The sequence below is a fragment of the Nuphar pumila genome, chromosome 15, assembly GCF_984573655.1.
Source record: "Nuphar pumila chromosome 15, dmNupPumi1.hap1.1, whole genome shotgun sequence".
Lineage (NCBI taxonomy): Eukaryota > Viridiplantae > Streptophyta > Magnoliopsida > Nymphaeales > Nymphaeaceae > Nuphar > Nuphar pumila.
The window spans coordinates 30,022,971-30,037,499 of NC_143263.1; the positions used below are offsets into that span (position 1 = coordinate 30,022,971).

Genomic DNA, 14,529 nt, shown 5'->3' on the forward strand with positions numbered 1-14,529 from the left:
TCATTCTACCACATCATGCACATCTTTTTTTATGAACAAGTAACTACAAAAAATCAATTTCAAAGATGAAAGACTGAAGAGGCAAAACTGAATTGGCATTTAAGGTGAACATTAAGTTGCACTGTTTTTATCCACAAACAATAGAGCGATGGATATGCCTATTGCACCTTTTAGTTATTCACCTATTCTCCATGCATGAATAATATAAATAGATTGAGTAAATCATGCAGACAAGTCGAAAAGCATTTGCCTTGTCTGTCTTGAGTAGGCATATCACACTTTCTTCGTGGTTTAAGGCTGGTATGCTCACGTATTTTACATTGGTTTATGCTCAAAAGTTATTCATTAAAGTGGATGTTGGATGGACCCAATTTTTTAAAGTTGAATACAATTTTCAGATTGCAATTTCACGAGTATAAATGACACTGTATGTACTGACATTCATTCTATCAGAGTTGAAATAGCAAATAAAAAAGAAAAGAAGATAAATTGTACGTAAACCACATGCTTTTGTGTCTTGGTCTTGATTTACAATTTGTTGCATATGGGGAATTAGTCTGGTAAGGACCCATGATCCAAGATGGTGGATTGTTCGGTGTGGATCACAAAAATGTATAAAAGCTCCAATTCATGCTTAGAACTTTCAAAATGTTAAGATTTCTGTCTTCTATATGAGCGTTCTGATCACTTCTTACTGCTATTGCTTGTTTGAAACTATTTATTGTTGCTTTGAAATGCCCGATTCACCATCTAGATATGTCTTATGCTATCTTAACTTGTTATTTTAGTTACAGTTATTGTATTGTGTTCTATCTTGTAGGTTCTTCTAAAGCAAGTGGGTTTGAAACTTCAAGATAATGTAAGTTTGCAGATATTTCAATTTTTTTTTAACTTTTGGGTCATTTTAATGTTTCAGCTATGTGATCTATATTGTACTTGTATACATTTTGAATTGAGGTGCCTATTAAAAGCAAATGCTTGTAGTTCCAAATTTATAAGATGCCCAATGATTTTTCATTTTCATGTTTGGAGGTCCTGTTCAAATACTAAGATACAAAAATGGGATCAATTTTCTGCTAAAACAAAATGTGTTTCACACTCTTCTTGAAAAATTAGCTTAACATATAATTTCAAAAGGTGCAACCCTCATAATATCGGGATATTAACATTGTATTTTCAATAAACGATATTATAGGTAAAATATCAGGATATTTGGAAAATATTGCCAATTTGATATATTGCGATATTATCAATTATTGTTATTGTTTTTATTTTTTTTACATCTTAAATGTGTTTTTCTTCTTTATTTTGGATTTTCCTTATTTCTTTTATTATATATGTATTTTATTATCTGAACATGATATTTTCTTATTTTTGTTATTTATATATATATTTTTTATTTTTTTAAGCCCCAAGATTTTCTTGAGATTTATCACCAAACCTATAATATCGCGAGAAATAGCCTTATCGAGATATAGCCAATACCGATATTTGTAACTATATGTATAGGAAAAGTGATAGTTGCCAACCACTTTTAAAGCCTACCAATGCCAGCCTACCTCCAGTGAATAGGTATTTCCGTTTTTTGCAAATCTGACCCTGTAGATTATTAAAATGTACCCATCAATTGTTGTAATTAGACATATTTTATATATATAAAAGATGATACATATACATATATGGTATATATGTATATGTATCCTCCTATTTATATATATAAAATATATATTTTCCTTTTGTTTAGCCGTAGGGGTATTTTAGTCTTTTCCTCTGTTTTACGCACATTCACTTTATGAATGTGATTGTAATTTATTTTATTTTTATTTTTATTTTATTTTTTATTTCTTTTTTCTCAAGTACCAAAAGGTACCTTGGGGGGCCCACTCAAATAGACGTTGGGCCCCTTCCAACGGTCACATTTGTGACCGTTGGAGGGGCTCCAACGTCTATGAGTGGAGCCCCTCCAAGGCTCCTTTTTGTTGTTATAAATAGGGGCTCTCCCCTTTGTATTTCAGACTCCTTGAGGGAGCTTATGCTCCATTGTAATGGGGTTTTTACCCCTTCTCCATTATTCTTCAATGATATGCAACTTATGACTTTATGTCATATTTTTGCCTTTTTATGGGTTTTATGTGTTAGCACATTATGTGCTTATGTTGTTTCCCTTTAATGGGTATATTTGCACTTCACGTGCATAGATATGGGTTCATTATTGAACCCAATGTATTTCAAGTCACTTTCTAACATGGTATCAGAGCGAGGTCACGATGGGGTTGTCCTTTGGTGCAACGGAAAGCGTGTCGCTCAAGAAATGGTGAAGTATTCATTGCTCTTCCTAAAGTATTATGCTTTTCAAGTTATTCGGTATGTATCCCTTTTCTTAAAAGTATTATGCATTTGACAATATGTTTCTTGCATATAGTTTGTTCGTTTAATGGTCATGATAGTTGAATTATTTCTTTTCACATTTCGTGTGCTCATATATTTTGAAAATATCTCCTTTTAAATTTGGTGAAATCGTTTGTTGTCCAAATATAAAATTCGTGTTTATTTTTCGAACTACTCATCGCATATAATAGTAATTTATGTTTTTAAAAATTACCTTCAATTATGTGAGATTTATAGTTCTTAAATAAATATTTCATGATTGACCTATAAGTTAACTTTTAAAAATTATATATATGATTTCTTGCTAAAATAATGATCTTTGCTTAAAATTTCTTAACTCTCATATGAACCCTAATTTGATTCGAGTTCCCCTCTTGATTATGGATTTTAGTGCATTTTTAAAAAATTTGATATAATCATTATATGAGAATCTCTCACATCTAAAATCTTTGTTGAATCCTAAAGTAGTTCTTGTTAATGATGACTTATAAGAACTCCTAAAAAGTTTTTCAATGTTTCTTTTTTGAAAAATTATCTATGATAAACCATTAGGAAAGATTGTTTTAAAAGGAATTTCCCACATAGAGTGCATAGTTCATCTATTACATCCTTTTTGGTATAAATGATTTCATTTTTCATCCTTATAAACTTGTTGGTTTGTATTTTTCATAAGGTTTCGAAACCTCTTAATAATATCTTTAAAGATGCCTACATTGGCCATAATATGGTTTTCTTTGTCCTCAATTGCACTTATCAAGCATGTAATTACATGATTAAAATTTGAGAATTTCAAGCATTGCTCTTTTTATAAAGTGCATACTTGCTCACTTTTGTGTATTTTTGTATTTTGTGCACATTTGCTTCTCAAATATTTTGCGCTTGTATGCATTCCCTCTTTTTTATGATATACATGCCTTAGTGCATGTTTGTTTACACCTTGGTGTGTATTTGTTCAAGTATTGTATGAGTGCCTTCGTGCACATCTTTTATAAAGCCTTGTGTGCTTACATGTGAATTGTCTCTTCGTAGACATTTTTTGCATTATGGAGCCTTTATGCACATTTCTTTTGTGAAAAGTATAATGAATTTAGATATTGAGTTCTTTTTAAATCATTGTAAGTGCTTATAGCACTTTGTATGTGTCCGCATATCTCATCACAATCAAAGAATATTTTAAAATTGTTGTATGAGATTTAATCCCAAATCTATAAATTTTCAAGTGTTTTTTGAATATTCTTTCCTTGAGTATTGTGTTAAAGCCTTCTTTGTGAACCATTACGGTTCTTATGATTTCTTTGATTAAAAGCTTGATTGTCTTGATGAATTCTTTATGTTGTGTTTGTTGCTTAATAAGTCTTTTTTGGTACAAGACTTCTTTTGAAGATTAAGCATAATTCGTGTTTATGCAAAATTGTTTTGATGGATTATATTGGACCTTTGATTCAATTTGTTAATCGGTCCTCTTGGTAAAAACTTTTATTTGGAAAATGATTCCTTATGTGGTTACTGCCCTTTTGTGGCACTTATATTTGTCCATCACATGTTATTTAATGCATCATTTATTTGGCCTTATTATTGTTATATTAGAGATGTTTGTCGAGGTGAGTTATGGGCATCTCGTGTTGTATCATTTTAGATTGTCCACCTTCCATATTATAGATGGTTGTTGAGGTGAGTTATGGGCACCTTGGGACTCTAAAATGATTTGTTATTTGATCTCTAATTATGAGTGTGTCACTCATTTTTTCTCTTGTGGCCATTGATATTATGGATGCCTCTATGTAAATGTGATGGACATATGGTGTTTGAAACCTTAAATGTTTTAAGGTATATTTAAAATCAAGGTGTTTTGGGATTATAGCCCAACCTTTTATTTGTTTAAGAATCTTATGAGTGCACTTGCACATTTGTGATTCCGTATGTTGTGCTTGTTGTGCACATGTGTTGTGTTTTTTCACAAGTGTTCTTGGTGTGTGTATGTTCACACATTTGTTCTCAAGAATATTATTTTATCGATTGTAGTATCTTGTTGAAGATACTTTTTACATGCATTTATTCCAAAATGTTATTGTTATGAGTATTCTTTTTTAAAAGGAATATTGTTTCATTCGAGGTTTTATTTATATGTTGTCATTACAAGCTTTATTGTCTCAAAAGTCCTTTCCTTTTATGCCCATTATCTAAGTGTCATCATATGTAGACAAGAATTTTATTACACCTTCGTGTGTTTTTAGCCCTTTGTTGGCTTTTGCTCTCTTGGTCTAGTAGCTGAACACACTTGTCTTGAGTGATCTTATATGTAGACAAGACACGTTGATTCACACCATCGTGTGTGATCTTAGTCCATGTTGGCGTTTGTGTTCTTGTTCTAGTCGCTTAGATGTATGCCCATGGTTGGCTTATTTCACTCATTTCAAGTGCCATCTTATATAGACAAGAGATGTATTATGTTTTAGCCCATGGTTGGCTTATTACTCTTGTTCTAGTAGCTGAACATACTTGGTTTTAAGTGTATTTTTACGTAGACAAGAGATACTTTTTAGTCCATGTTGGCATGTATTCTCTTGCTCTTGTCGTAGATGCACTTATTTCAAGTATTATTATATGTAGACAAGAGGTTCGTTTACACACCTTTGTGTGTGTCTTTTGCCTTTAATGGCTTTATATTCTTGATCTAGTAGCTTATACACTCGATTTATGGGTTTTGGAGGACTAATGAGGAAGTTGTTTGTAATGAATAAACTATTATTGAAATTTGCAAAATTCCATTCATGACTTGTGTTTTTCAAGTAAATCATCTTTTTGATATGCATATCAAGTTGATTTCTTAGCATTTAATCTATATATTAAGTGCTTATGGTTTTTGCCACCCTTATATGTAAAATGTTTTTTTTCTCTTTTCAATTAAGTGTGACTTTCATAAATGTTTTTAAAAAACCTTGTGAACTCTTGGGCTTATTTTGCCTAAAGTATGCTTGGAGACTTCGTTTCTCTTATTTGGAACTTCACTACATGTTTGAAGCATGTTTTAGTTCTTTGAGTATCAATTCATATAATGATTCGTATATGCATATGCTCTTTATGGCCTTTTTTGGGCTCTCATTCAATAAAGATATGTATGTTATGCCTCTTCGTAGGCTTCTTGTGGTATCCCTTAGTGGATCATTTTGTTATTCCCCATTATGGGGTTATATTTGTCCAATGGTGGACCTTATGAATGTATTATGCATTCTTGCATAATTTGCTTCCGCTCATTTTGTTTTAACATAATGTATGATTTAGAAACTTTGGTTTTCTAAATTTTTCGTTTCATACTAAAGTAACTATCATATTATGCATAAATTTTGCACCTTGTTAGGAATGTTCCTTTTTGAGTAAAGTGCAAAGATATTGTTTATTTGTTCTTTGTTGTTTTCTTTTCTCAGGATCTTGGAGATAGGACAAAGGGAAGTACCCTGGATGGTTCGGGAAATGGGTTCATCATTTGAAGACAATTGGAGGAAGGCTATTTCAAGTTTCATTGCATCCTTGCCGAAGCCTCTTGGAGTCGCCGAAGCCTCGTGGAGTTTTGCCCTTTTTTCAGTCTTTTTGTTTCCCTGCAAAGCTTGAGGGGGGGTGTTAAAATGTACCCATCAATTGTTGTAATTAGACATATTTTATATATATAAAAGATGATACATATACATATATGGTATATATGTATATGTATCCTCCTATTTATATATATAAAATATATATTTTCCTTTTGTTTAGCCGTAGGGGTATTTTAGTCTTTTCCTCTGTTTTACGCACATTCACTTTATGAATGTGATTGTAATTTATTTTATTTTTATTTTTATTTTATTTTTTATTTCTTTTTTCTCAAGTACCAAAAGGTACCTTGGGGGGCCCACTCAAATAGACGTTGGGCCCCTTCCAACGGTCACATTTGTGACCGTTGGAGGGGCTCCAACGTCTATGAGTGGAGCCCCTCCAAGGCTCCTTTTTGTTGTTATAAATAGGGGCTCTCCCCTTTGTATTTCGGACTCCTTGAGGGAGCTTATGCTCCATTGTAATGGGGTTTTTACCCCTTCTCCATTATTCTTCAATGATATGCAACTTATGACTTTATGTCATATTTTTGCCTTTTTATGGGTTTTATGTGTTAGCACATTATGTGCTTATGTTGTTTCCCTTTAATGGGTATATTTGCACTTCACGTGCATAGATATGGGTTCATTATTGAACCCAATGTATTTCAAGTCACTTTCTAACATAGATATGTTCGACATGATTGATTTGCTCTGATAACAAACTTGGTTTTTTAAGCATTGAATATTTATGAAATTTGTAGACCATCAATTTTTAGATCTTATAAAAACCTACCTACATGTCATAATGGGACGATCCAAGAGTCGATTCCTATAAAATCAAGTACGAAGATCACATTGTATGGTTAGATTTTAGAAAAAATAGAAAAAGCTCTTCCAAAGCCCAGTAGGCTAAGTCACAGGGATTCGACAAACCAGGTGCTGCACCCACGTCGACGCGACGCGGGTGCAGCACCCGGTGTGGTCAACCTGACCCTGGGTGCGGTCAATGCACCTAGGGTCATTTTGGTCAAATTTTCGGATTTAAAAAAAATTACCCGATCAAAAGGGTTGCGAAGAGAGGATTAGGGAAATTTGTTTTGCCCTAATCCTTCCTTCCTCTCCTCCCGACTTTGCAGCAAAACCTCGACGCCGATCTCTCCACCGGACTTCGATGCCGCCGACTACCTCTGTCGGACCTTTCCTCTCCTCTCCTTTCCCGCGCTCCTCTGCTCTCTCGCTCGCCTCCTCTCCTCCCGATGTCTCTCATGGGAGCCCGACGCCACCTCCTCTTCTCCCTCATCGTAGACCTTCGACATCAACGCCACCCTCAACCTCGATGACGATCGGAGCTCGCAGGTACGCTCCTCCACTTCTCCCTCTGTCGTCTCCTTCCTCCCTCTCCTTGTGTTCGCCGGCAGGAGGCCGGTGGCCCCTGCCGCGCCTTCCTCCCTCTCTGTTTGCGGGACGGGGTCCGGCAGGTGGTCGGTGGCCCCTGCCGCCCTCCCCCTCTCTTTTGGGGCCTACCTGAGGGTCAGCAGGTGGCCGACAGACCCTACCGCGCCTCCCTCCCACTTCTCTGTGCTATTGGAGGGTCGACGGCCTTGTCGCACCCCTCCTCTCTGTCGCCTAAGTCCTATCTGGTAGGGGCTTCACCCTTGTCGCTCGAAGTTTCGGCAGGAAGGGCGAAGCCTTGCCTCCCTCCATCTCCTCAGACAGGGGCTTGTCCCTGCCATCGACATTCATGGCAGAGGCAAAGCCCCTGCCGACCGCCATTTTCCTGGCAGGGGTTTTTGCCCCTGTCGATTGTTTTTCTGGTAGGGGCAAGACCCCTGTCGACGAGCTTTCTCTGGCAGGGGCTTTGTCCCTGTTGTCGGTCATTTCTCCGGTAGGGGCGAGGCCCTTGCCAACAGTCCTCTTTCGGCAGGGGCCTTGCCCCTGTCGACCATCTTTCCTTCGGCAAGGGCGAGGCCCCTGCCAATAATCTTTTTGGCAGAGGGGCCTTGTTATTCTCCAGTAGGGGCAAATCCCTGTCGAATGTCGATATTTTCCGACAGGGGCCTTGCCCTGCCGACTATCGTTCTGGCTTTTAGATCATCGAAATCTTACCTGTATAGTTTTTTTTCTCATAAAAACATATTTTTTCATTAAGAAATCGTGATCCAAGAGTCGATTCTCATTAAATCAAGCATGCTAAACACTTATGATAGATCTGAACCATTAGATGTGTTTAACATGCTTGATTTAGTGAGAATCGACTCTTGGATCATGATTTCTTAATGAAAAAATAAGACACTTCAAAACTATAAAATTAGCGATATATCTCGTTGTTTTCGCGAGTGCTTAATTAATCCTATAAAATATATTTTTTATAATCCCATGCTTAGGAGTGTTCACTTTTGTATTAATGATTAATGTTTATATGTTTTTCTCGTACCTTTTGGTATTTATTTATATGTACTACTACTATATTTTTTAAACTTATTGTATATGTTATTAACTTTGCACTCAATATTATAAATCTTGATTGTGTGCATAATTGATTTTAATATAATTTTTTTTGTGTTTTCAAGATGAAAATGACAGATAATGGGAAAGGACTTACGTCATCCTCATCCTCACATGTAAAATCTGCTGCTAGTGTTGCTGATAGTTGTGATAAGAGTGATGATTTGAGGCTACTATGAGTACATGTAGATAAGCTTGAAAAAACTGAAGAAGGAGGTGGTGAAAACAAGAGATTTCGATGCAAGCTCTGTGAAAGAGATTTTGTTGGGTCTTACACAAGAGTGAAGACTCATTTGTTGAAGATACCATGACATGGCATTTTAGGATGCAGAAAAGTTGATGGAGACAATGCGAAGACAATATAAGAAAATACAAGAAGAATATGAGAACAGAAAGACAATGAATGATTCTTGTGTAATTAGTGTGCCATTTGGAAGCCACCAAGAAGGTGCTGAAAAAAAAAAGAAAAGTCAATGTAGGAGGTAGAGGAACGATACAAGCAATATTCAATACATATGGAAGAGAGGATATGTATAGAAAAGTAAGGAGGTATTTTTATTCTAGTTCACTCCCATTTAATGCGGCTAGAAATCCTTATTGGAAGGATTAGTAACATCTTTGACAAATTGTAATTTGAGTGGCTATGTGCCTCCAAACTCAGAAAAACTACGAACCACACTTCTTGCAGAAGAGAGGGCAAATGTGGAGAGGTTGCTGGAGATTAAAAAATATTCATCGGAGCAAAATGGAGTTTCTATTGTTTCTGATGGATGAACATATATTCAAAGGCGTCCACTAATCAATCTCATTACTTCTTCGCTTAGTGACTCAGTATTCTTGAAAGCAGTTGATGCATCGGGGGAATATAAAAATGTGAAGTATTTGAAGGGGTTGTTTATAGAAGTCATAAAAGAAGTGAGTGATCAGGAAGTAGTACAAATCAATACAGACAACACTCCAGTTTGTAAACGTGCAGCGTTGACATTCTGACCTGAAATTATTGAAGGTTGCTGAAACACGTTTTGTGTCCATCATTATGATGGTGAAGATGATTAAAAAAGTGAAGAATGCTTTGGTTAGCATGGTGACTGTTGAAAATTGAACATTCTATCGTGCTGATGATGATGTCAAGGCTCAAGAAATTAAGAAATTCATTGTTGATGATGAGTTTTGGGAAATAGTGGTATACTTTCTTCAATTTACGCAACTTATTTGAGAAATGTTGAGATAAGTTGATAAGGATGAGCCCATGCTTCACATAGTTTATGAAATGTCGGATAATATGATTGAAAAAATATAAGTTGTAGTTTTCAAGCATGATGAAAAAAATCCTGCATTAGATGATTCAGAATTTTTTAACCATGTTCATTCAATTTTAGTCAGAAGATGGGATAAGAGCAACACTCCTTTGCATTGCATGACACATTCTCTTAATCCAAAATATTATGCAAAAAGGTGTCAGACAGGTGGTATTGGTCGTGTCCCTCCAAATTTAGACCCAAAGCTATCAAGACATAAAAATATGTGTATGACAAGACTTTTTTCAAAAGCATATCTTCTAAATCAAGTCACATAAGAGTTTGAAAAATTTTCATCTCCGAGATTATATGGCCAGGCATTACTCGCGAGAGAGGAGGATAATATAGATCCTATCACATGGTGGTCAACATTTGAATCAGAAACACCTCTTCTCCAACGTCTTGCATTAAGATTGTTATTGCTACCTACTAGTTCATCTTGTTGTAAAAGAAATTGGAGTACATATTTTCAAATCCACAACATGAAGAGAAACAAACTCACCAGCAAGCGTGCAGAGGATTTAATATATGTTCATTCAAATTTTCGACTACTTTCGTGAACCAATGATGAATACAGGTACTAAGTTGCTCTCTTAGTTATTTGATTATTTTTTAGTTTTTCATTTAAATATACTTATATTGTATTTAACATTTTCAAATTGGGTTTGTAACAGAGGTATTGAAAGCGCCTAGGTAAGTGGAGAAGCGCGAAACGTCGTGCTTCCGAAACGTGCTTGGAAGCGCCATTTTTTAATGGGAAGCGTGCTTCTCTTTCATCACGCCTCCCCCGTGCTTCCCTCATTTTTTCAATTTTTTCAATTTTTTGTATTTTTTATTTTTATTTTTTCGCTTCTCCCTCGCTTCCTAGGTTGCTTCCGGTTTGCTTCCTAAGTCGCTTTCGAGACGATTCCCGATTCGCTCCTAAGTGGTCCCACACTTCCCGCTTCCTAAAATTTTGAAAGCGCCTCACTTCCCGCTCCCGCTTCCCGTATCGCTTCCCGCTTCCTTAACTAGCAACTATGGTTTGTAACGCAAACAAGGAACATCCAAATTTTGGGATGTAAATCCAGAAGAGTGTGACTTCGAGTGAGAGCATGATTTCAACATGACAAACATGAATTTATCTGAGCCCAATCTTTCTTTTATGATGCGTTTGATGATGAAGCAAAAAATTATTAAGATCCATTACTTCTTCGTCATATACATTGTAGGATATACTTTTGGTATGTAATTTAGTTCTTTTCTGCTTTACTTATTTGATTGATATTTGGGTTGATTTAATTGTGGTGTTAGTTTTTATGATGTAAAATAAAATTGTAGAATTGTTAATTTGATATATTGCATGCATGATGAATGATACTATGACAATGTTAACTGTTAAAACTTCAAAATTATATATATATATATATAATATAATATATATAATTTTTTGCATTTTTGCCCTGCCACACCCCCGCACCCAAGGTTTTTAAAGTGCCGCATCCCCGCACCCGCACCCGCACCCACACCCGCACCCGCACCCATGTGAAAACCAGTAGGCTGATGGTAGGCAGCTACCACCTACTCTCTCTTTCTCTCTCTCTCTCTCTATATATATATATATAATGTGTTTGTAATTATACAATTATAATTTTCTTTAGGTTTTTAAGTTTGTTTTTAGAATTTTGGTCTTGGTCAAAGTTGATGAAGTCCAAAATTGGACAAAATGGTCAGGTACGTGATTGAGCGCACTCGACATTTGTTGATCCATATCCAGTTGTATCGGGTGCCACACCTGGACCTGACTGTGTTGATGCAGGTGCTTTTGGGGTGCAGATGCACCCATGTTAATTAAAATGGTGTGAAGTCATCTATCTCAATGTGCTTTGTCCTCTCATGGAAACTCTAAATGTTCTTCTACAAATCAGAACACCTAACTCCCCCGGAATTCACCTTATCCAAATAATTTTAGTTGTAACCTAATTCATAGCTCTATACTCCGCCTCGTTGCTGCTTTTTGCTCTTCCAATAAATCAAAGAGCTCCCAAAACCTTGTAGGTTGTAATAGAGAGACAAGAGTAGATCCTCTAAAATATTCATCACAAAGGGCTCTAACGTCCGTGGAGGAAGACAATGAGAAGAACATCCCAAAATGCATAGTATCTCACATATCGAATAATCCTAAGCACAACAAGTTAAACTGATGTAAGAGAGCTCATAAACTGACTAACATGCATAACATTGTGATATTTGGCCTGAATACAGTCAAGTATATCAACCTCCCAACTAATTGTTTGTGTACCACTGGTTTTTCTAGCTCCTCTCCATTGGTATCCCTCAACTTCACATTTGCTTTAATAGGAGAGGTAACTTTCTTAGAATCACCTGTTAGCCTCGCCTTGGCAACAAGATCAGTTGCATACTTGTGTACTTATGTTGTGACAAGTAAAGTCCCTTTCTTGGGTATGCAACTTTCAAGCCAAGTAAATATTTCAAATTTCCTAGGTCATCTCAAAGATACTAGCTAGCATTTACTTGGCATCTTCCACTTTCTACACATTATCTCTTGTAATAATCATATCATCAGTATATAGGAGTAATATACACTTGCCATGAGAAGATGTCACAAGCAAAGGAAGATCTGGATAACTTTGCTTAAACCAAGAGATCTAACCACAGTGCTGAACTTTTCAAACCAAGCTCGTAGTTCCTGTTTGAGCCTGTATAAGTCTCTCTTCAATCTTTATATTCTGCCTTATGAATTTGACCACCCATGAGACAACTTCTTGTACACCTCGTCTAAATCTCCATTCATGATGCATTCTATACATCTAACTGCCACAAACCCCACTAACCCAATGTGTGAACGACTTGTCAGTCATATTTTGACGGTTTCAACAAAGAGCACAACTTCCATCCCAAAGTGGAGCTCAGCAACCGCAAGCAAAATCCTTATAGTGATCTTATGAACTACAGGAGCAAATTTCTTACCAAAATCAATCCCAAACTGCTGGTTATAACCTTTTGCTATGAATGGTCTGGGGATCCCAAAACTAAGAGATCTACCTCTGGTTATTGTCTGTATCTGGATGGTCATTTGATTTCTTGAAGTAGCAGAAAACATAAAACATAAAACTATGGCTAGATCAAACATGAAGCTAAATACAGGGTTATGACAACAATCACATGAGAAGTTACGTGAATTAAAGATTTACCTATAACTCTAGGCATTCTAATTTCAAGATCATGCTTATATTTAGATAATAAAAGTGCAATCAAAATATCATTGAATCCAGTTCAACACAATAGAATAAGGCATATTGAACTTGACACTCACTTTGTGAGAGAGAAGATTGAATCACAAGAATTACACACATTGTTTATTTATAAAAAGGATCAATTGGCAGATTTGTTTACAAATGTATTGACAAGAATTAGATGCCAATATCTCTTAAACAAATTACTCGTGGTCATAACCATGGTTGCCAGTTGAGGAAGCGGGAGCGGGAAGCGATACGGGAAGCGGGAGCGGGAGCGGGAGCGGGAAGCGAGGCACTTTCAAAATTTTAGGAAGCGGGGGACCACTTAGGACCGATTCGGGAAGTGTCTCGGAAGCGACCTAGGAAGCGTCTCGGAAGCGAGGGGAAGCGAAAAAAAATAAAAATAAAAATAAAAATAAAAATAAAAATAAAAATAAAAATAAAAAATACAGAAAAATTGAAAAAAAAAAACAGGGGAAGCGAGGGGGAAGCGTGATGGGAAGCGCGCTTCCCATTAAAGGGAAGCACGTCCCCCATTAAAGGGAAACACGTCCCCCATTAAAGGGAAGCGCGCTTCCCAAAAAAGGGGGACGCTTCCCCCCACGCTTCGGAAGCGCGACGTTTCGCGCTTCCGAAGCGCGCTTCCCCTTTTAGGTAGGCGCTTCCGGTAACCCTGGTCATAACCCATTATAACTTGAAAGGTGTTGTTGGAATGTGGATCTAAATCTTGGACCCAAATCCATACTAGGATCTGGATCCGTGCCAAGATTTGTGGAGCCACAATGTGATAGGTGCATTAATGAAAGGAGTCATGGGTTCAACAGTTATTGTTTTTACATTTTCTATTTTCTAATTAGTTTCCCGCATGGTTATGTAAGGGGCTGTATGCACAGTCAAAGATATTGGTCTTAGCTATATCTTAGTAAACAAAATCTTGTGAAAATATAGCTTGTTTGATAATACTCAAGAAAATCTCAGCATTTAAAAAATGTAGAAATATAAAAGTAGCAGAAATAATAAAAGAATATGTTTAGATAATAAAGTTTTTGTAGAAATGTAAAAGTTATAAAATTTTTGAAATATAAAAAAATATAAAAGAAAAAGGAAAAAACATATATAAAATGTAAACAAGAAATAAAAAAGTAAAAGTGATTGAAAATATCATGATATTAATGCAATAATTATCACAATAAATTTAATTTTGAAAATATCACAATATTTTTTCTTTTTAAATCATTTTCCAAACAAATTATTTATATGGGTGATATTTTCAAAATACTACTGATATATATGACTGGTTTTATGTAATTCCTTGTATTTTAAATATTTTCTAAGGAGACCTCCAAGCCTAACACATCAAAGAGAGTTCAGGACTTGCTGCAAATCTCTTCCTCTTCTATGTTTGTCATAGAATATGTGAAACACAAAGGATGAAAATTTCTTGGCAGCCGTTTTGTCCTAATCTATGTTCACGTTTTTTCCCTAATCCTTTCCAAGCTTTATCTATGCATTGCTATTGTTGCTCTT

At 35.8% G+C, this 14,529-nt stretch overlaps 1 protein-coding gene across 2 annotated transcripts in view; it reads left to right on the forward strand.

The window, feature by feature from the left end:
• The window catches only part of LOC149814982 (DNA repair protein RadA-like protein), a 142,837-nt gene that overhangs the window by 104,008 nt on the left and 24,300 nt on the right, over positions 1-14,529 (forward strand). For both annotated transcript variants that reach the window (XM_089989726.1, XM_089989727.1), the window contains exon 12: positions 821-859. In XM_089989726.1, coding sequence (XP_089845852.1) covers positions 821-859 — 39 coding nt within the window. The remainder of the gene's footprint in view (positions 1-820; positions 860-14,529) is intronic.